The sequence below is a fragment of the Urocitellus parryii genome, chromosome 11 (genome assembly GCF_045843805.1).
Source record: "Urocitellus parryii isolate mUroPar1 chromosome 11, mUroPar1.hap1, whole genome shotgun sequence".
In the NCBI taxonomy this organism is placed as follows: domain Eukaryota; kingdom Metazoa; phylum Chordata; class Mammalia; order Rodentia; family Sciuridae; genus Urocitellus; species Urocitellus parryii.
Window position 1 is genome coordinate 65,308,288 of NC_135541.1, and position 23,937 is coordinate 65,332,224.

Here is a 23,937-nt window from a genome sequence, read left to right on the forward strand (position 1 = left end):
GGAAGAACCCCAGCCAGTTCCTGCTAGTGCAACCATCTAGTTCAGGGAAAACACCTGTGAGTGAAGTCATCTGGAATTATCCAGCCCCAGTCTAGCCCAGGAATGACCCAGAAGAACCATAAAGCTAAGCTCAAGTTGATACTAATAAACAAATAAATATTTTATTTATTTTAAGATACTGTTTTGTAGTAGTGCACCAAGTAGCCACAGATCATTCTCCACCCTCAGTACTTTCCATCTCTCACAGTCTTCTCTATCCCTAAATTGCACCACTATTCATCCAGATGCTCAGGACAAAACTCCAGAAAGTCTTGTCATTCCAAGTTTAAAATATATTCCAAATTCTAACACTTTGACCAACTCCACTTCTACCACCTTCATCTTTTGCTTAGAAAATGGCAAGAGTATTCTTATTGTTACTTTTTCCTTATATTCAATAATCCTTAAATTTTAAAATTTTGGAACACTTTTTAACTTATGGAAAATTGCAGGCACAAATTACAAGGACAAAGAACTTTTTTTTCTGACCATCTGAGATGATGTTTATTATGCCCCCAAACTTTAAGCTTAGTAAAAACATTTGTCTATATTACAAAGACTTCTCAAAAAACCACCAAACTAGCAAAAATATCTGGCTCAGATTCACACGTGGTAGTTAGTAGTCGTGTCTTTGTCTCCTTCAACCTGGAATCGTTGCTCAGTCTTTCATGATTTTGTTATTTGGAAGCTTATAGGCCAGTTATTTTGTGAAAGAAACTTGAATTTGTCTGTTGTTTCCTCACAATTAGATTCAGGTTATGAATCTCTGGCAGGAATATCTTGAAAGTAGTATTGCAGTCTTCTCACTGCAGACTTTTAGAAGGCACATTTCAATTTGTCCTGACTCAAGAATCTAACTTTGATTTCTTGCTTATCATTTAGTCAGCTAGGTTTCTCTACTGTAAAGCCACCTTTCCACCTTTTGTAATTAATAAGAATTTTGTTGGGAGCCACTTTAAAACTGTGTCAGTATTCTATTCTCTACCAAATTATTTGTTCATTTATTTATATTAGCATTGATTCATGGTGTCCCATTTTATCTAGTGAGTTATGATCAAGTATTATTTTTATTTTGATGTTGAAATTGTTTCAGATTTGGCCAGTGGAAACCCTTCAAGGTGGCATCTGTGTCCTCTGCACGTCTCCACCATTCCTTGAGGACTTGCTTGCATCCTGGAACATGTTTTAAGCTCATCGAATCCAGGGGTGCTTTCACAGAACTATATCTTCAGCCCTTTGTATTTTATTTATTTTTTTAGATAGGTTCTTGCTAAGTTCGCTAAGTTCCTGAGGCTGGCCTTGAACTCGTAATCCTCTGCTTCAGCTTAAGTCACTAGTATTATACACATGAACCACCATGTCTGGCCCAAAGTTGATCTTATACTGTGCCCTGAAATTAGTCATTTCACCAAGGAATCCCAATTCTTTTTAGTGGAGAATGGCATTTAGAAGCTAAGATCTGGGTGCTGTTCTCATTGCAAAAGAAGATATTAATGTTTCCAGGACTCACCAAGAGACAAAGCTAAAGAATTTTATTTCCATATCCATTCATAGAAATATTGAAAACCTGAGTTTGCACTTACACCTTCAATTTTAATTCAATACTATAGAGTTTCTTTTAGTTTTCTCTTTCTATATTTGTAGCTTCATTCTGTATCATGAGAGATCTGGATCCCATTATCCTAAATGTGTTTCCTTATTTGATCAGTCCCTAAGTATGCGATTGATCTTCTCTCTGTTGCTATCCCTTTCCCCGTGGAAAGCCCTGCTTGCTCCACTTAGGGTCTGCCATCTCTATTACCTATCCTTCTACAGATTCTTTCCTCATACTGTTCCTACCCACTTCTTCAGGTTTGGATGCTGGGACACACCTGCAGGCCCTCCTCTCCATTTGTGAAATTTCATCTCAAAGCAGGCTCCTGAACTCTCCAGTCACCCTCACCTCCCTTATGTTCTAGCCACACAGGTCAATACAGCCTTTACACTCAATGCAACTCCTGCCTGGAACTCTCCCTCCAGAATCTCACAGGACAGCTTCCTTTCTTCTATTAGGTCTCAGCTCAAAGGTCACCTGCTGTTAAGAGGTCTTTCCTGATAATGCTATCAATTCTTTTTTGCAAAAAGAATTTGCCATTTTTCTTGGTAAATTTTCTTATTAAAATAAAAAAAAAGACAACAAACTCACCTTGTAGGGTTATTATTAGGATTACAAACAAGATTGCAAGTCTACACATGGGTAAACACCAAACATAGTACTTGGCATCCATAAGGCTGAGATTCCCAAGTTTTGTTGTACATAGAATCACCTGTTTCCATATGGACACATTTGAAGTTAACTGGTATGGGTGCTGTTCCCCTGTTGACTCCAAAATGGAAAGCAAAGTTTCAAAACCATTGCAATAAAGGACAATTTCTGATCATTAAATTATAATATGGCAGCGACTAGGACTGTAGTGGCAGAGTGCCTGCCTAACATGTGTGAGGCATTGGGTTTGATCCTTGGTACCATATAAAAATAAATAAAATAAATGCATTCTGTCCATCTATAACTACAATTTTTTTTAATTATATGGCAAATTTAGGGAGGATTTTAGGAGCTGCACTCAAGTTATCTGTGTTAATATCTGCTCTTTCAGAAAGGCTTCATAGGCCACATTTAATAACTATAGGTCTATTTGTTTCTTGGTTTGCTACTTTTGTTTCCAAGTCAACAGTATACATATTTATCCAGTGATAAATGAGGTTGAAGATGGAAACTTCTTCCTCCTTTTGCATTGCTTAAATAGTACCTATGAGATTTGAACTTCTATCTCATAATTCACGCAAAAATTACTTTAAAATGAAATGGACCAGAGAGCAAAACAGGAAAATAAAACTGAACTTACAGAAATAAACAGGAGAATAGCATCAAAATGCTGGGAAGGCAAAAATCTCTTAAACAGTAAAACTTACTGACATAGTAACTCTACATCATGTACAATCAGACAAATGAGAAATACTCCATTTATGTATATGTGTCAAAATGCATTCTACTATCATGTATAACAAATTAGTATACAAAAATTACTGACATATTTTCAAAATAGTAATAAAAAAAACCCCGCCATTATTCTGGCCTACTGTTTTGCCAGTGTTTGACCTTGTATTGGGATAACCAAAGATGAATCATCTCATCAAAAGTGAACTCATGAAAAGACCTGGAGAAATCATAAGTGAACATGGCTAAATGAAAGCAGTCAGACTGAAGATGCAACTTACTATGATTTTAACTAGATGATATACTGAAAAGAAAACTAGAGATAATAAAAGATGGGTATTTGCCAGGGACAGAAGGTGGAAAACAGAAAAAGTGGAGCAAATGCGTGGAATATAGGAATTCTTAAGGCTGTGAAACTACTCTGTATAATACTGTAATTGTGGACACATGACATTATATACATTTTAAAAACCTATAGTATTGTACAACACACAGTGAACCTTAAAATAAATGAGGAACTTTGGCTAATAATAAGGTACCAAGATTGGAATAATAATGTATCAATACTAGTTTATCAATTGTAACAAATGTATCACAACAATGCAAAATGTTAATATGGGGAACTGGGGGAAGAAAGGGTATTTGAGAACTCTATACTTTTTGATCAATTTTTATGTAAACCTACAACTGCACCAAAAAGTATTATTTTTTTTTTATGTGAGATACTGGGGATCAAACCCAGGTATGCCCCACAACTATGCTCTATATAGCACTATTCTTTTTTATTTTTTGAGTCAGAATCTTGCTAAGTTGCCCACACTGGCCTTGAACTTGTGATCCTCCTGCCTCAGCCCCCTGAATTGCTAGGATTATAGAGGTGTGCACTACTTTCCCAGCTCCATTTTTTAAAAAGAAGAGAACTTAAAGGTGTTGTTTTATATTGTGATAATGTGGACCCTGAAAAGTAACTTTTTCACTGCTGCATTAATCAACAGTAACAAATTGCATATCATGTCAATATGTCATTCTAATTTGTATATTTTTGGCAATGGTAAGCTTTTAGTGTTTAAAGAGAAAAAAACTGACTTATAGGATTCAAAATCCAAAGCCTAAGTTTAAGACCTTCATTTTATTGTTTATGCCATTATTCAATAGCCTAAAAGAAATTCAGTATTAAAACTAACCTCTACCTGGGTGGTGGTATTTTAGACATTCCCTATTGAAAAATTTGAAACTCCAAAACATATCACTACATTTTAAAAAACTTTTATTGTTGATAGCAAATTTCCACTTCTAGGTTTTTAAAATAATAGGAATATATAGGAGGTGAATGTCTGGAAACTGGTAGAATTATAATTTAAATGAAGACAATGAGAACATAAGATTTATATGTGTGAAATTACTCAAATTTTGTTATATAACAATAAGATAAATCTGGCTAAATAAGATAAATTTAATCCCTGGTACCCTCACACTTAATTAATTGGGCCTAATTGTTTCAAATACTATTAAAAACAGAATTGTCACACATACATCTCAAAACCAATTTGTTCTAGCCATTTCAACTGTATAATGGTACTCATTAAAAGAATGAAAAATACAGAGAAAGTGTTTTTAAAAATCTCATCAAATTACATGTAATGAGATTCATAACAAGATTTTTTTTGGAGAAAGAAAATTATAAAGGATAGACTATATAAAAACCCAAAGAAAGTAATATTAATTAGTAAGGTTAGTAAGAATTTTGGCAAACAGATCATAAGTGGCTCAAACTCCATGTTCCTCCAGAAACAGGAGGAGACACCATAAGACCAAATGAGTGGGAAAGAGATTCTTTTCAGTTTACTGGCAGTTTTCCCATCAGTTGTCAGTTTCTTGCCAAATAGAAATAGCTTAATGCTGAAAATTTACTGGTAAATGGGTTGAAAAGACTATACTCGGAAAATTTCTTATACAAATGCATTGAGAACACTATTCCCAGTCTTTCTGTTCCCAAATAGAGAAATGTTCCCCATTAAAATTATCTTACAATATAAAAAATTTCAAAGTATTAAACCACCTAAAAAATGAAAAAAAAATACTGAAAAGTACATGATCAACATGATTTACATTTAGCTATTCCAAAAGTATGCTTTTATTCTAAAAAATATATATTTACAAAGTATACTTACATTGTTTTAAAAGACATTTATCAAATGGAAGAAAATCATTATAGTGATTTTATAAAAAGATTCATATCCTTTAAAACATTTTTTTTGTCACTACTAAAAAAATTAAAAGGCAGTAAAGTGTCACTGTGGTAAAACAGCACGTGATCTTAAGGGAAGAAACATCTCACTAGAGCTTCCACAAGTTCCTCCATCTAACTGCAACTCTGGTGGCAAAGGAGGAGCCCCAGGGTCCCCAGGTCTAGGAAATGTAGTTGAAGAGAAGATGGTATTTTCAGTTCTGCCTACTTCCAGGACAGGCAAATTCAGAGAAGAATCAGTAGAAAAGAAGGGAGCTGTGCTGGATTCTCCTTCTGGATGGTACATGACAGTGGATGCTCTCAGTTTTTCAGAGGAATTACTTTCATTTGAATTTGATCTAGAAAGATTGTTCATGGCTCCATCTGGAAAAGGTTCACAACTGCTACATTTCAGTCCTACAATAAAATTATTCAGATATAAATGAAAAAGTAACTAAAAAAATCTGAGTTTAATTCAGTCATACTTATGCTTATAATCCCAGCTGCTTTCGAGGTTGAGGCAGGAGGATGGCAAATTCAAGGCCAGTCTGGACAACTTAGTGAGACACAGTCTCAAAATAAAAAGTAAGAAGGGCCGTGGATGTAGCTCAGTGATATAACACCCTGGGTTCAATTCCCAGTACAAAAAAATAAATAGAGGTTACAAGATAGGTGTGGACTCAGACTCCACCCTCCTTTCTTCCCCATTTTAAAATTTTGAGACAAGGTTTTGCTACTCAGCTTAGGAGATTGAGGCAGGAGGATTGTGAGTTCAAAACCAGCGTCAGCAAAATCAAGGTGCTAAGCAACTCAGTGAGACCTTGTCTTTAAATTAAAAAAAAAAAAAAAAAAAAAAAATAGGGCTAGGGATATAGCTCAGGGGCCAAGTGCCCCTCAATTTAATCCCTGGTACCCTCACTCCAAAAAAAGGGCTGTGGCTGGGGATGTGGCTAAATGTTAAGCATTCTTGGGTTCAATCCCAGTAGCAAGGGGAAAAAAAAAAAAAAAGACTATGAACTAGTTACCACATGATCAGAATTTAAATTGCAATTTATAAATTCTGTCATAATCCATTTCAATCTCATTTGCTTTTCTTAAAAATCACATTCTCTAGATAAGGAAGCAGTCTCAAAGAAGCTAACTAACATACTATAATTTAATGTATATTTACATATTTAACCACTGAAGGACCTGGAAAAAAATGAAGCAATCCTAATTTTTTTTCATAAAATAAGAAATAGTTTTCACAACTAATATTTTTAGCATTCTGGTAAAAAACAAAATCCAATTGGCTTATAAAAACAAAATTTAATCAGGGCATATGCTATGAGCTGATCAATGGCAATTATTGATTCTTGAATCACAGTGTGTTACAAGTCAAAAGGATTTTAGAAGTCATCTCATTATTACCAACAGAGATGGGAAAACAGGTAACTCAAATTTTTTTTTTTTTTTTTTGTACCAGGGATTGTGAGTACATGACTCTGAACCACATCCCCAGCCCTTGTATGTATTTTATTTAGAGACAGGGTCCTCACTGAGTTGCTTAGCACCTCACTTTTGCTGAGGCTGGCTTTGAACTTTTGATCCTCCTGCGTCAGCCTCTCAAGCCGCTGGGATTATAAGCGTATCCCATCACACCCAGCCAGGTAACTCATTCTTATTCCAAGACTATTTTGTGGGAAAGTGAGAACCTTAATGCAATAGATAATACCCTGGATTCTCAACATAATAGTTTTCTTAAATGACAGTGTTTATTCCTATAAAACAATTTTATTGTATCCGAAGGGTCTAGTTGACAATCAACCCCAGAATTGAAAGAATAAATACAAGTACAATTTATTTTTCTGTTAGGCTTAGCAAATATTCAACCCGTTAAAGGAATGGAAACTCCTGAGTTGACAAATTTTAGTACAATGTGCAATATACATATTACATGTCATTTTTTTCCACTAGTTTTTCAAAATACATTTACACTCTGTTCCATGCTACAGAAACTATTATATATGGCTCATGAGGGGAATCGTTCAAAGGTGTCTCAGTAAGGACATACAGACCATGAGTTCCTTAAGGGCAGAGCCCTAAATTTCTCATTTCTTGATCTCTAATGCCAAGAACAAATGGAGTAAAGCTATATCACGTGAAGATTTAAATTAGTGCTCTAGAAAGAGAAGCACAGTATTCCAATCAGAGTGTGTGTGCTCTGGGATGAAAGTGAAATGGGAGAGGTAATGCTATTCCCTTAATTAGTCTCAGTTCTCATGTTTCTCATGTATTGCTAAACTGTGTGACTCTAGTGTTTAAAGTTGTGTGTACATACATGATTGTTATAAACACATGCCAATAACTTTATCTTGTGATCAACTGGTAAGAGAATTAGCAGAGTTGAACTTCACTTGTATACAATTCTTAATATGCGATGTACAGTGTAGTGTTTTCAGAGATTACTTCCATCATATATCTATAAATGATATTGCTAAATAAATACGAATACAGGATACTGAATATTTCATTCTTGCAATGTAATGACATCACATATGGTAAAAAAAACGAATAATAATTATTTCCAATTTTTTTTGTTTTGTTTTGCACTTTATTTTACTTTTCTGAAAAGCACTGTTATGGGCTGGGGTTGTGGCTCAGTGGTAGAACGCTTGCCTTGCATGTATAAGGCCCTGGGTTTGATCCTCATTACCACGTAAAAATAAATAAATAAAAGAAAGGTATTGTGTTCAACTACAACTAAAAAATAAATATTAAAATAAAGCACTGTTATATTAACTCTTTGAAACCTAAGATGCCTTACCTTTCAGATGTTCTAGTTTTATATTTCTAAGTTTTAACACTTCATCTGTAATCTTCTGTATCAAGAAGTTCTGTGTTTTTTCTCTCCGAATAGATTCAACAAGAGTGTCCAGTCCTTTGGGGTTTTCTTGTAAGTAGTCTAACAATTTTCCAGCCCTTTTTCTACTTGATGTCCGGCAAGAAATTTCTTCAGTGTCTTCTCTACTGAGTATTTTTTTTGCACGTAGATGATCAAAATGTCTCTCAGCTATGATTTTCTCACATAAGTAAACCCGCAAATTTTCTAAAGCCTAAAAGACAAAATATGTTTCAGTGTTATTTTATAACATCTAGTAAAATCACACAGGTAATTAATAAGTAGTTACAAGTATTGGGGATTGAACCCAGGGCCTCATGTGTGCTAGGCAAGCACTCAACCACTAAGCTACAATCCTAGTCCTAGTTAGGAATCTCAACTAGTGTGAGACAATGTTCTGAAGTCAGGAGGCTCAGATCACTTAAAATGCATGTGAATTAAGATGAAAGTTCAAGTAGGTATAAGAAGTTCTCAGATATTCCTGTTTCTGCCTGGTTCTGTTCTTACCTTCCCACCTGAAAACCAAGACCAGGCTGTTTTAAAGAGGGGCCAGTCAAATCTGGAGAGCCCAGGTCCTTAGAAATAGGAAGGTCTGCTTAGGGTCACCTGTGGTGGTAAAGATAGGAACAGACTACTGCACATTTTAGGTACCATTTGGCAAGGAATTCAGAATTAAACAGAAACAGGGAGGATAACTTAGTATGAAGCCTCATAATTTTTAAGTTTCTCATGTTTGTTATTAGTTATTCCATCTCCTTAGAGTGAAACCATTAAAAACAAACAGAAAACAAAACTCCTAAACTAAAAGAGCCCATAATGTATCAGTCTTTGGGATTGGTTAGAAAAACTATAACTTCCCGAGTCAGTCTAGGTGGAAGGGGAGATATGTAATGTGTGTTGTGTTGTGTGGGGAGAGGAACCTAAAGGGAAAGTGAATGTTAGGAAATATAAATCAAGAAAAAGGAGACAGGAGAAACAAGTCTAGACCTAAGATGTGCCTGAATAGGCTTAATCTGCAGAAAATACATTTTTTAACAAATTATTTGTTCCTATATATTTTTTTTAACTAATACATAACACACAAAAAGTATAGATATCAATGGGGTGTCATGTAATGTTTGGATACATGTATATTTTGCACATTGTTTAAATCAGGTCTATGTTAGTCTTAATAAATGCCATTAATAAATCTGATGTCAGTGATTGCATTTTAGTTCCTCTATGTACTAGATATGAGATCTTAGGTAAGTTAGTTAACTCCTCTGTGTCTCTTTCATCATTTAATTTTTATAAGGAATAAATATTATATGCAAAGTGTTTAGAAAAGTGCCTGGTACATAGTAGGGATGATGACAATGATGATTTATTTGACTCACATTAAAAAATGATGACCTAAAAGCAACAGAAGGAATCATCAGCATCCTAGTATACACCAAGTCTTCTGGGTGAAGACATTATATAGTTTTCAGTTCATTGAATTCCTACATGCATTAACTGTATTTCACCATACAATCACTGCAGAGTTTATGCCTTTTTTTTTTAATAAAAATATGAGGTTTGCCCAGTAGGTGAATCCCTTTTCTTTTTTAAATTGTGCCAGTATAACTTAAAAAATATTTATTACTAAACTATCTTTGGTAAACAGAATACTTGTGAATGTACATTAATGCTGTGGCAACAATTATGCAGTGAAATACAGTATTTACTCATATAAGAGATGTTTTTTTGTATCTAAATTCCTAGTAAGCCAAGTGCTGAACACCGAGTATACAAAAATGAACAAACTGGAATCCTGTATTCAAAGGGCTTCTGGTCTAGGTGGGGAATACATACCACATGCAAAACAATAACTATAGATTACTGATATGGCCCCCCAACAAAAGATTATAGGTCAAGCATTGGGCAAGCATAGAGTGAGCAGGAGCTATCCCCAGGACTTGGGAAATCTACAGAGGCTATACTTGAGCTAAAGGCATGAAGATGTGCAACTGCAAAAGACAATGAGAAGTCTGGTGTAGCTGGAACACAGATATGTATGAAAGGTTTGAGAGGAATGAAGTTGGGAAGTAAAACTAGTGTTACATCATAGGAAGACTTCTACAACATACTCAGGGACACAAATTTCCCTATAGTCAAAAGGAAGAGTCATCAAAGATGCAATAAGAAAACATTTGCAGAGGACTAGGGGGAGTCAAACTGGGGCCAAAGGAGAAAGGAGGCCAGTTAGAAGATTGCTACAATCATCTTACATAGAATAAGTTGAATGTATGAATCTAAGTTGTAAGGATGCAAAGAAAGATTATATTTAAAAAAGATGAACTCCTTGAAAAACCTCATCTATAGTCATTTTACCACCTATATGGTAAAATATAGGTGGTAAAATGACCTTCCTCACTTAGACATCCTAAATATACTTCAAATGTGACATACCCCAAACTAATTTACCTTCCCCTTTTCTTTACCCCTGACATTCTCAACTCATTTGGAAGTTCCACAATCCATTCAGCCATGCTATAAATCTAAACTCTTCCTTTCTGTCACTCACTTGCCACATCCAATTACCCATCCACAAGGTCCTGCCAACCAACCACATACATATTTACACACATATATGCACACACAATCTGCTCCTTCATCACTTCTACTGCCCTACTTCGGGTCCTTATCATATCTCACATGGACTAACAATAGAAGCCTAACCATACTTCCTACTTCCTTCCTCTTTCTAAAATTACTCCTTTTTTTTTTTTAAAGAGAGAGTGAGAGAGGAGAGAGAGAGAGAGAGAGAGAGAGAATTTTTAATATTTATTTTTTAGTTCTCGGCGGACACATCTTTGTTGGTATGTGGTGCTGAGGATCGAACCCGGGCCGCACGCATGCCAGGCGAGCGCGCTACCGCTTGAGCCACATCCCCAGCCCCTAAAATTACTCCTTTAAACATCTATTAGATCTCTTACTTATCAAAAGAAAATGGAAATCTAAAGTATCATATAAATTCTAATACCGCAATGATGTTAATATTTTAAAAATTGAAAATTATTCTGCTTGTGATTTATGGGATAAAATTCTCAATCAAGTAGAATAAGAGAGAAGTTAAAAGCATAGCTCTGGAGTTAATCTCATTTCAAATTTTGAATGTGCCACATCTTTTGAGAGTTGGGGCAAGTTTAGTTAATCACTCAAAGCTTCAGGATCCTTATTGATAAAATAATGATGAAAACAACTTGTAGAACATTTAGAAAGACTAAATGGGATGGTGCAGATGAAGGTTTAGCACAGTATCTGATATACAATAAATGCTCAATAAATAATGACTGATTATTGTAGGAAAGATTCTTGATAATATGGTTTCACTACCTCTGATCTCTAACTTTATGTTCCTCTTAAAACTGCTGTTACTCCATATTTACTCATGTTGTGACTTTTGTCTTTTTTTCTCTTTTCACACTCTAAGCCCCTATTCATCCTTTAAGATTCAGGTCATCTCGCCAGGCATAGTGGTGCACGCCTTAATCCCAGTGGTTCAGAGGTTGAGGCAGGAGGATTGTCGGTTCAAAACCAGCCTCGGCAACTTAGTGAGGGCTTAAGCAACTCAGTAAGAACCTGTCTCTAAACAAAATATAAAAAAGGGCTGAGGATGTAGCTCAGTAGTTAAGCACCCCTTGAGTTCAATTCCTGGTACCAGGAGGGGAAAAAAAAAAATTCAAGTCATCTCCTTTGAAAAGCTCTTCCTTAATTCCCCAGGATTTGACAGATACCCCTCTCCTCTGTCTTTGTAGTACCTTGTGACTATATTTCACTTTTCTATACATCAGGTCTCTTTTTTTTACCTCATCTCCAGTTCATCCCCAGACATTTCCATTATTCTTCTCAAAGCCACCAATGATGTTCTTATTACCAAATCAGTTCCTTTTTCATCTTCATCTTACTTCTCCGCAGCATGAACACAGTTGACCACTCCCTCCTTGAAACATAATTCTTGTCTTACATGAATACTACACTCAATCTCTAAGGCTTAACTGCTAGTTTTTCACATTCTTTTTAAAGGGTCTTAGAAAACCCTTTTGTCTTTTAGCACTCAACTTCCTAAGTGAAATCAATCAATCCCATACTTTTATTTCTACCTTAGACCTCGTTTCTGACCTTTAGACTTGGTGGATCTAATTGGCTTGACATGTCCCCTGACTAATCTTGATTCCACTCTCCCAATTCTCATATTCAATTTATCATTTGTTTCAAAAATGCACCTGGAACTGTGCTCCATCTATTTCCATTGCCCTCACCATGATCCAAACCACCATCATTTTTCATCTATACAAATTCCAGGAGTCTCTTCACTGGTTTCCCTACTCTTACTCTTGTTCTCAAGCCCACAGAATAGTAGAGGAGTCTTCAAAAAAAAAAAAAAATGTAATTCTTCAATAAATTTCTACTATACCTGGGAGAAAAAACATGAATTGGCTCTGGACACATGCTTAACTTCACCTCAGGCTACCCTTTGCCTTCTTATAATATTCTCAAGTCCACCAAGGTCTTGCCTGTTTTAAGTCTGTATCAAATTCTATTCTGCCTAGAATGTTTTCCCCTAGTTCTGTCATACTGAGTTCTTTAGGACTCAGTTTAAATATAATATCCAATGACCATGCTATCTCAAGCAGATTTCCTGTTACTATCTCAGCACCAGTTTGTCTCCTTTAACATAATTTGTAAATACATACATATATATTTTCAACTCTAATGAACTATATGTTTAAAACAGGCAAGAACCAGGTATACTTTGTTCAATATTAAATATCCTATACTTACGGAGTGCCACACTGTTTTACATAAACATAAAATTCACTGCACACGTATTTTGTGACTTAGAAATAAAATTATTATTTTATTTCTATTTCCCTTCCCCCAAGAAATTGAGCTCTTTTAAAATTAAAAGCGTGTCTTAAATTTTAATTTTGTTAGAACCAACTGATAATGATAAGCCTCAAAGTGTCATGTAATTTGTATTTATTAAGATGAATTAAATTCAACCAAAAAGATAAGGTAAATAACTAGATGAGGAGGAGGGGGAGGAAGAGATAGTGAAGAAATGGGAGCTCCTGGGAGGACCAGACCCCAATCCAGACCCCTAGACTCCAGTGAATGCCTGAAATCTTGGACAGTACCAAATCCTATACACAAGCACTGTGATACCATGATAATCTGACTGAGACAGCTACTGAGTGACTAATGGGCAGGTAATGTACACAGCACAGATAATCTGGACAAAGGGATGACTCACACTCTTGGCTAGATGGAGCAAAATAGTATAAGATTTCACCATGCTACTTAGTGCCCAATTTAAAATATATGAATTTCTGAAATTTTCCATGAAATACTTTTGGATGATGGCAAGTGAAACCACAGAAAGTAAAATCTCAGATAACAGAAAGTTATCCTCAGAGGGACAAATGTATATCATTTATCAAACAGAAAATACAGAACGAACAGCAAGCAACTTAGGGGGAAGGATGATAATAAAAAGTTCAACTCTTGATGATAAAAGGTGTGCAATCTGTAGAACATAAAAACTAGATTTCCAGTAGCCAACTGGAAATAAGATCCTAGAGTTGAGAGAGAAGGAAGGTCAAATATGCAAAGGATGATTTTCAAACTTTCCAAGTTTTCATTAACAATTTTGAAAACATGACAAATATCTAAGAAAAATTAAAAGTTTTTTCATAGACCTCTTGAAACTCATCCATAGGTTTCCTCAAGGTTATAATTTTCCAATACAAGTATCAATTGAAATTATGGAAATGGATAACTTTAATGAATCAACAAGAGAGCTACAAAGACCTGGAAGTACTTCTTTGCATCTGTATTTATACACAGGTGTTACTTTCTCACTTCTCTTTCAGGTCCTGTTTTATGAGCTGTAAAATGGTAATAGCAATTGTCTTCCTTAGAGGTTGTTGTAAAGACTAAGTGGAAAAATTGAAAATTGTGTGATGAAGAATCTGGAACATAATGAACCTAGCTCTTCAAGCTCAGATTTTACTGGCATCTTGAATAAGACAATACTTATTTAAAATAATTCAGTATCCCAGTCTTATCTCAACTAGAATATAAAATATGGGCCTAGCCTTCATTTTTTGCCTTCTAGGCCAAAGGGCACTACTTTTCACACAATAAGTGCTCCATAAATCTCCAGTGAATGAGGAAACTAAGGCACAATCCCCAGTCACATCCAGTTTCCTCCTGCTAATGAGTCACAGCAACTCTAATTATGAGTATAGTAAACAATACAGAGGAGGGAAGAAAAAGGGATTTTAAGTGGGATAAGCATTCAAAAAGTTGCTGTCTTAGCAAGTTTGCAAAGATGATTTAGTAAAAGTAATTAGAATTAATATAAAGTACTTTTTAGTGGTGTTTATGCTTCATCTAATAAAACAATTAATTAAAAGCAAATAAAAAGGAAACAAGTCATACCTAAATAAACTAAATATTTAGATTTGTGCAGTTTTAATTTTTAAAGCGTTAGAACCACGTTATCCGCCCCAAAGTGTCATGTAATTTGCTTGCTTCTTCCAAGCAGAACAGCAGAATTTGGCTACTGAATATTTTCTACGTTTACCTTTAAATTAATTCTGAGCTACACGTATTCGTCTCCCCCCCTCCCCCTCCATTTAAATATGTGGGCGTCTGCTTACTAGGGGAATTCCAGGCTGCACTTTCAGCTGTTGAGTTGTCCCCAGCCCCCTTTGCAAAAAGAGTTTCACGTATTTGCTCCACTGCATGGGATCTTTCATCTGGTCCAGCTTTTGCTCTAGAGTGAGACTGCAACCTAGGCAGTCTGACTCAACGAAGAACCTGAACCATTTCCCTAATAACGTAGCTCCAAGAGCACAGTGGCAAAGGGGGTGGGGGGAGAATCACGAAATAGGCGAGGAACCGGCAAGATGACTGTCAACAAACTCTCAGCTGGATAAGGTTTAAAATCCAAGCCCTACGTTTAGTGATTCAAACGTCGAGTAACCCGTCACTGGGCACCACTTCCACCAAGGTCCCTGAATACAATACAGGGTTCGCTGCGGTCCTCCAGTGCGTGGAACTTCCGCTCTTCCTACCAAGAGGCTCCTCCGCGTCCTGTGACTCCGGGTTTCCGCTTTCCTCTCCCGCCGGACCGTAGCCCGCCCCCAACCGCACCAGGGGCAAGGTAGTACTACTCACGTCCTTCTTCACTTCTGTCAGGTCCTCTTCGGTGAGGGACAGCGCGGTGGGTTCCATGGCGGAGGTGGGAGATGGCACTTCTTCCGGGGCTGGGGGATTCCGCGGCGCCGCCCCGCCCTGACCAGGGGCTTTCGCCTCCGGGAACCGGGGCGGAGAGGAAGTGGAGCAGATCGGGGCGGGGGGGGGGGGAAGAGGGCCGTCCCTTAAAAAGCAGGGACTTGGGGGAAGTCAAACTGTAGCGCTTCCGGCTCAGCCTCTGGGCCAACGGCGTTATAAACCTACCTCGTCGCCAGCGTAACCTTGCGGCAGAAGAACTTCCCTCTCCTAGTGGCTCATTTACAGACACCGCCCCTCGGAGAGGCGGGTCTTGTGGAGCCCGCCCCCTCTGCGTCAGCCAATCAGCGACCGCCTTCTCTGCCCCCTCCCCCCCCCGAGCTTTCCGGAGTGGTTCCGCCCATAGACGACTACACCTCAAGCCACGCCTCCTCAGGTCGTTTGCGTGAGGCGTTGGGTGGCCTCCCAATAAGGAATCTTCTGTGGGTTGGGCCCTCACGGCTCAGCCCAGGGGGCACTACCCGCCTTCGCAGAGGGCTCGCTTTGGTGGAGTCTGATCTCGGTTGTCATTGTCTTCGAGTTCCTCCCCTTTTCCCAGACTTTGCTCTGCGATTTCCTGTTGTTGTATTGTCTAAATTTTACAACTATTTGGCCACGCACAAACACGTACACGCACACGCGCGCGCGCGCGCCCCCGCCCCCCCACACATACGCAGCTTAACTACAATTAAAGAAATTTTGGAGGAGAAAAAAAAAATAACGCTACAATCCCACCACTTTAGCACCTTAACGATGGAAAATAACTCTGCTGTAAGGAAGTAAATGGTTTGTTCGCAGGTAATGCCTATGCCCTGGTAACATAAACTCAAGTACTCAAGTTAACCGCATGAGCTCCCCGTGAACAGTGATTACCAAGGACATGGCTTTTCTATGAAGAGATTATACAAACTTTTAGAACACCCAAGCAGGTAGTGTCATCATGAAACTCCTCCACAAGATTCAGAAGCTTTCAAAAAAGTAGGGAAAGCTCCTACAAAATTCAGGTACTGTCTCATTCCCAGCCATAATGTTCAATAGAGGCCAGAGGTCCGTCAAGCTTCACATACACATTTATCCAGTAGTCACAGAAATGCTAGATCAGATACAATGGCAAGTCAAAGGAGCCTAAAATAACCCAAATACAACTTGAACTTCTTATAGTACTTTGTCTCTCCACAGGTCTAGATAATCCAATCAGTAAAATTCAAACAACCTGAAAGCTCCCAAATACAAATGTGGCCTCTTTGAAAAAGCTTCAGTTTACAACTTAATGTAACACTTACATACTTTTTGGACACTGTTCATTACAAGCATAAGTTTTCCTCATTTATTAATCTGTGTAACAGAGATAGGCTTACTTCACAGGGCAGCTGGGAGTATAGGCAAAGTTCTTAGAGGTACTTGGCACACAATTGGACTCTTTATTATTTTCTTTTATTACTTCTTATTAATGTGTTCTAGGCATCTTATGCTATGAGAGTTTTCCATTTTATTGAAGGAGACTAATGAATAAATGACTAACCATCTAACAAACAGCAGTGTATATAAAATATACATGGATAAGGAGCTCTAGAGGGCCTAAGGTAGTTTGTACAAAATACTAAATAAACTAGTAATAAACTAGAGGGTATAGGAAGCTACAAAGTAGATTAAGTTGACAAGAGACTAAGGACAAACTTGGGGATCCCAATGTTTATTTTATTTATTTATTTTTGAACTGGGCATTGAGCCCAGGGGTACTATACCAGTCCTTTTTACTTTTATTTTGAGACAGGGTTTGGCTAAGTTATTGAAGATCTTGCTAAGTTGCTGAAACTGATCTTGAACTTGTGATCCTTCTTCATGTTTCTCACCTCAATGGGACTAGAAACATACACCTTCACACCCAGCCCCAATATTTAAATGAAAGCAAAAGAACCAGAAAAGATCATCATTGCCAAAACCATATTTATGTAGTTTTGATAACAACAAAAGCTTTGATCTTAATTTTTTTAAAGAGAGAGAGAATTTTAATATTTATTTTTTCATTTTTGGCAGACACAGCACCTTTGTTTGTATGTGGTGCCGAGGATCGAACCTGGCCCGCCCCCATGCCAGGCCAACGCACTACCGCTTGAGCCATATCCCCAGCTCATAAGCTTCGATCTTTACACTAACATTATATTACATTATATTAAGTCTTTTTTCCACATTGATACATAAAACTCTTTTTCTGATTGCTTGATCTTCCATCATTTTGATGTAACTCAATTTATTTAACCAATTGTACTTTCATTTAACAAATATTTATTGAATGTCAACTATGTTCTAAGTACTGGGAAACAACTGTGATAAATGGATAAAAATCCCTTTCCCTGTGGAACTTATATTCTAGGATGTGTTATGTTTGGGGCAGGAGAGGTAGACATTTGAAATTTTTTATATAAGTTACATGGAGCCATATGAGGAAAGAGTGTTTTGAATAGAGGGAACAGCCAACAAAATTCTCCAGTGTGACTGGGAAGGAGATAAACTCCTGTGTGCCACTGTCAAAGTTTACTGTGATGTGTTCTGAGTCATTTAGGCTTACTCTGAGTCAGATGGGAAGCCACTGGAGGTTTCTGAGCAGAGAAGTGGTATGATCCGATTTATCATTTGAGAAGAAGCACTTTCACTTATGTGTTGAGGTGAAAGAAAGTGGGAGAGGGAGGCTAGTTAGAAAGGTATTGCTATAATTTAGGACCCAGGAGGTGGTGGTTCAGACTAGGATGGTAGCTATGAAGGCGGTGAGAATACTTTGAAGAGAAGTGGAGGGGAGATTTGATTTCATCTTGAAAGTGTCTGGTAGCTGCTTGAGTTGAGAGCAGACTGCAGGGAACACGGTGGAAGCAGGGACCAGCTGCAGGTTACCACAACCATCCAGGCAGAGGTAAGGGTAGCATGACCAGATGGGGGAATCATGCGCATTCTCTATTTGTACCTTAAGTTATTTCTAATTTATTGTTATAAAAATTTGTCACAGATTAAAAAAAAAAAAACTTTGCATAGAATTATTCATCTACATAGTCCCCAAACTTTTCTTTTGTAATAATTATCTTTGCCCTTGCAAAAATGCCCAGGAGCAGGAGTACAGAGTCCAGGAAAATTAATAGTTTATAATTTCTCATGTATATTTCCACAGGTTCTCCCCATAGGGCTGTATTGGTCTATTCATGTGTGGGAATGAAATGTTTGGCTACAACCATATCAGCTTTGCTGATGAAAGACAAGGTTTAGAACCCATTAAAGCAAGGGATTTGAATGCTGACAATCCAATGCACTCATTTTGAGGTTTCTACTGTTCTTTTTAAAAATGAAATACTTCGAACTTACCAAAATATAAAAAATAATATTATAAACACCCTTAACTCATAATCAAGATTGTAAGTGTCACATTTGCTTCTATTATGGCATTTAGTTACCAAATGTTAATGACAGACCAGTCTGATTCTTGAGTCTTCTTTCTTGCCTTTTACTGTACATCTGACTTTTTCCTTGTCTGACATCATTTCATTTCTGACGCCTTCAATCTTCCACTCTCAATATTAACTCACTTATTCATGAAGTCAACTAAAATGTAAGGGTCTGGTCTGGGTCAGAAGTGGAAATAATGGAATAAGGAACAGGGATTAGATAAGACTGAATGAAGACCTTAGGAATTTTTTACAGTTGAAAGTTAACAGTATTTTTTATGTTATGACTCAAAGCAACCACATCTGAACACCATGTGCCTGATCACAGAGCTAGTTTGTAGCTGACTTTGCAGTTCCCACTCCTTACTTTTTAATGCATCCTTCTTCCTTCATTAGCAAATTCATTTTTCTTTTTCTGCTAGTTCACAGGGTCAAAATATAATGAAGGTTGGTGTTGGGGTGAAAGAAAGTGTAGTTAGGCTCTTTCACTGAAGACTTCCAGTGGACTATGTTGATTTTAGTCTGTAGCCAGGCCTGGGAACGAGCTATGTATGGTTAGTCAAGGCCAGAAAGATTGTGATTCAGCATATAGACTCAAGGTCATAAACATGAACTTGTGAACATGCTCGACCCCCACCCCCTTATGTTACCTATAGCAGTGTACCTTCTTTGTTTTAGTTATATTTTAAAAAGGCCTATGAAAATGGCTTGGGGAGCTGGCTAATGGCCACCTCCAAATAAAGAATGACCAATATTCCCACCACTCCTTGCATCTTCTTCCACCTGCTGAAACTCGAGCCTTAATTTCTGGGTCAGAGCCTCCACATGACAGTTGGGCAATATTTTCAAGGAAAAAAAACCCCTGCCCATTCTCCCCTTCTTTCCCATTCCCCAGCATAGTCTCCATCCCCACCTCAACTTCTAAGTGCACTTGCCTCTTTCTAATTTCTGTTGGGTGCTAGCAAACCCTGGCATTCTTTGGACCATGGCAGCATCACTTGGGAATGTCAAGAACATAACCTGAAAAGCATAATATTAACTGTCACCTGTAAAAAATTCCCAAGATTCTCATTCAGTCTTATCCAATCCCTGTTCCTTGTTCCATTATCGCCACTTCTGACCAAACCAGATCCTTACCTTTTTAGTTGATTAAGTGAATAAGTGAATGAGTTTTGAGAATGTTGAAAGTGTCAGAAATGAAATGATGTCAGAGACAGGGAAAGAGTCCCATGTACAGTAAAGGGCAAAAAAGAAGGCTCCCTTCCATCTCCATCTTCACGTGGCCTTAATTGTGCTTCCTTCTGTGTTTCTGTGTCCAACTTTTCATCTTGTAAGAACACTAGCTATCCAGGGAACCATGGGATGCCTTAAATGTCCTGCAGCTCTGGGCAAATCACTTGACCATCTCTCTCTCTGGCAGAGACCAGGAAACCAACCAGTGTACATTCTGCAAAGAGGAGCATCAGTGAAGAGGGAGATGTTCCTGATACTTTCAAGGAAAGCCATTCATGGCCAGCAAGACCCTGACCTATCCTGGCAGATGGCACAACTGGTAAAGGAAGACTGAAAGAGCCAAGAGGCTTCCCATAAGCTCCTGAAAGTGACCCCTGAGGTATTTCAGCTGACCCTAACAGTAGATAGGAACAAGGTCAATTTGTTACTAACTTGGTCTTAAGACACCTTGCAGGAAAGTACACCTAAAGAACAATCATAAATGCAGATTAAAAAAGAAAGACTTCTGTCCTTTTAAATGTAACTTGATGTACATTTGCATCAGCCTTACCAAAAGTAAATAAAGGATATAGAAAAAAAGGAGTCTTATGCACAAGTGACTGATATTAACAATCAGAAGACACTCTGTTAAAATGATGTTTGCCCTAAGTTAATTTTGCTGATATGATATGCTTTAAAAAAAATTCAGATCCTGAGATATTCAGATCCTGTCAGGCAAATAAAACTATTAATACTTACTTTACCTAACCTCACTTGCCTGTTACCACTGTTAGGAACTCTGGTAACTTCTGCTTCTATTGCTCAGTCTGAGTCTTTTAAATCTAACAAAGCTTGTATCTTCCAGAATACAGCAATTCCATGTTAAGAAGATGGCAACACAAGAATATCAACCCATCCCTGCAACTGAGACCAGTGTCTACCTCCTTCAGAACAGTCAGCATGAGACTTTTGATTCCTGACTGGGAAGGGTCATTGCCCCTTGCCAGCCTGAAGTAGCCAAAGAAGAGATCTTCACCTCCTACCAATCCTTAAGATTAAGGGATCAAAGTAGGGGGTGAGGGAAGATAGGAATTTAGGATAAAGAGAGAGAAATACTGAATCTTAAAGGAAACACCCACAAGCCATTGAGAAGTAGAAAGTATGGTTGTAAATCGTGGCCTGAAAACTGGCCTGAAATGATGCAACTCCACCCTGGATGCACCTGGATGCACCTTTAGTCCAGTCCTTGAAACAGCCCTTCTATAAAGATTGGACCCCCAGCCCAAGTCAGGCTGCTTCTCACTCTTGAGACAGCCTGCCTTCTCCCTTGAATATGTTATTCTTCCTAAATAAACCTCTGTCTATGCCAGAACACACAAACAAGCAAACAAACACCAACCATTGAATTTAGGGCTCACCCTACTCCAATATGACCTCATCTTAACTTTGTTATGTCTATAAGATCTTTCTGTTATGAACCACATGTGGCTGCTTCAGTCAACAACAGACACATGTACGGGGTGGTCCAGTAACACTACAAAAGAGTTGAAAAGGCTCTGCACCTCCTAATGGAGCTTTCACAGCATCCGAGTGCACTGCTTATTCAGGTTTGTGGTGATGCTGGCATAAACAGACCTCTGTGCTGTCAGTCATTTAAAGTATGGCACATATAATTACATACAGTATGTAATACTTTATAATAATAATAAATGACTGCTATTGTTTAATGTGTTTACTATACTTTTAATAGTTCTTTTAGAGTATACTCCTTCTACTTATAAAAAAGTTTAAAGCAAAACTGTTATGATGACATAAGCTTCATGTATCTCATATTTATGAAATCTCTTTTGAGTGCATCATTTTCCCTCATGTTTCATTTAATCTCATGTTATTTTGCTCAGAATAGTCCTAGGAGAAATGTATACATACCATATAGACTAGGCATATGGATAACTATTCTATCTAGGTTTGTGTAAAGTACATTCTATGATGCTGGGACAATAAAGAAATTACCCAACAATGCATTTTTCAAAACCTATCCCTATTGTTAATGGACGTATGACTATATTTTCAAATAAAGTTATATTTTGAGGTTACCATGAATATGAATTTTGGAGAGACGCTATTCAACCTAGTTCAGTTGGATTCTGGATTTGGCAATCATTAGCAGTATGATTCTGGAACAATCAATGAGTACTGGATAAAAGTAGCTATTATAGGAATGCAGAGAGAGGCAAGAGGAAATCATTTCCAGCTGACAGGACAACTTGAAAGAGGAGTATTTAAGCTGTGTGGGAGAATTTTAATAGGTGGAGATTGAACTGCTTCTTAATGATTTGTTCTAAACTTTCTTGTCAGATGTTAGATGCTATGTTGAGTAACAAATTCAATTCCAGGTCATGGTGACTTATAAATTTCTGGTAAATAGCTGAGGGACAAAGCAACCAGTTCTGAGACAGACACTCCTGGGTTTTAATGGCAAGACAATGTGTGATGAAATTGACCTGTTTCTGCACAGAGTTTTGTGAAGACTCCAGGTATCCTTGTCTCCAGGAATGACTATCAACGTAGAAAGGAAGGAACAGGAGGGTGCTAGGTTGTGGGAATGGGCCTAAGCAAATGCTCTGAGGATGTTTGCAAATGCATCCCAAGACTTTGACATTGCTGGGGCTGATGAGGAACCTGAGAGAAAGATTTATTCCTCCTACCTTCCCCTAGAAGATGGTTCCACTTGGAGAGTGCAAGCAGGCACATGCATCAGCACACATTGGAGGAGGAACTAGATCTCTTCATCTTAAAACTGCCTGAAGACATAATCACTGTCCATTTATTTCACACCCACTTGGAGCCAAGCACTTGACATCTGCAGTCACAATTTAATCCCGTAACAGTCCTGCGATGTACACTTTATTATTCTCACTTTACGGAGGAAATCTTAGATTTAGGAAATATAATTTGCCCAAGGCCACTCTCCCACCAAGTAGCAGAATCAGGATTGCAACTTTGTGATGTTTGATAACAAGATCAGTGTTCTTAATTAGCAGCTGTTCTTAATTAATAACTGTTTCAGGGCATGGTAATTCAGAGAAGCTAAGATACTCAAGCATTTCTTGGAGCAAGGCAAATGGTTTAATGGTTTTAGTTCCATTCTCCATGCCTGAGCTAGGAAAAAGAAAAGCCAGGAAACTTATCCTGTGACTTTCTAATTCCCTAAATGAGAAAATGATACCCCAGGATGGGCAGGAAAGGGACCCCTGGGGCTCTTGATGGACCCTGAAATTTAATCTGATAAGAGCATCCTGCAGCTCTCAGAGGTGGAAGAGATCAGAAATTGACCCACTGTTTAGGGCTTGGTAATTGGTGGAGCAGGACTTTTAAAGACAGCATCAATATCATGAAGAGGAAACTGACATTTAAGAATATAGGATGGACTTCACAGTGTACACTGAGTTTGTCCAAAAAACATTCTTCTGTGGTGAATGAAGAGCTGAATGAGCTTTAGTTAAGAGGTGCACGGTTCTGCCAGATGGCACCCAAGGGTGTAGAAACAACCTTGGGAATGAGAGCATCTGCTGCTGCTGAGAATCCATAAAGGATCAAGGGCAACCATGAGAGAGCTGAAAATTCAGGAATGTTTACTAATACAAATCTCAAAAAGGGAAAGAAGGTGATCGTTTTGCACAATCCAGTCTGGCTTGAGGGCAGGGATAATTCTGGGAGGGAGTATTAGAGGAGTGTCCCCAGAGAGCCTAAGTGGGAGGCAGGTGACCACCAAGAGGCAGCATGGCTTCCCTCAAAATCAGTCGTTTCCCTTTCCACTACTCCTGGTGAGAATCAGTGGTTCTCAGTCTGGACTACTTATTAGAAT

The 23,937-nt window shown here is 37.8% G+C and overlaps 1 protein-coding gene and 1 long non-coding RNA gene across 2 annotated transcripts; one reads left to right on the forward strand and one right to left on the reverse strand.

Moving 5' to 3' along the window:
* Nucleotides 1-5,224: 5,224 nt before the first annotated feature.
* Bcl10 (BCL10 immune signaling adaptor) lies at nt 5,225-15,493 on the reverse strand. Its single transcript, XM_026406144.2, has 3 exons — nt 15,334-15,493; nt 8,050-8,338; nt 5,225-5,660 (listed from the first exon to the last, which is right to left on the reverse strand). The coding sequence occupies exons 1-3, from the start codon at nt 15,388-15,390 to the stop codon at nt 5,308-5,310; spliced, it is 699 nt and encodes a 232-aa protein (XP_026261929.1). The 5' UTR covers nt 15,391-15,493; the 3' UTR covers nt 5,225-5,307.
* On the forward strand, nt 15,177-22,119 carry LOC113194870 (uncharacterized). The gene is made up of 3 exons (XR_003302345.1): nt 15,177-15,319; nt 20,278-20,469; nt 20,935-22,119. It is a non-coding gene; the product is annotated as an uncharacterized LOC113194870 (long non-coding RNA).
* Nucleotides 22,120-23,937: the final 1,818 nt, after the last annotated feature.

What these genes read in the sequence shown, in the direction of transcription:
- Bcl10 (XM_026406144.2), bottom strand. Translation starts at nt 15,390, where the DNA reads ATGGAACCCACCGCGCTGTCCCTCACCGAAGAGGACCTGACAGAAGTG. An exon ending in TGACAGAAGTGAAGAAGGAC is followed by an intron (nt 8,339 to 15,333) that starts GTGAGTAGTACT and finishes TTTGTCTTTTAG; the next exon opens with GCTTTAGAAAATTTGCGGGT. An exon ending in AAAACTAGAACATCTGAAAG is followed by an intron (nt 5,661 to 8,049) that starts GTAAGGCATCTT and finishes ATTTTATTGTAG; the next exon opens with GACTGAAATGTAGCAGTTGT.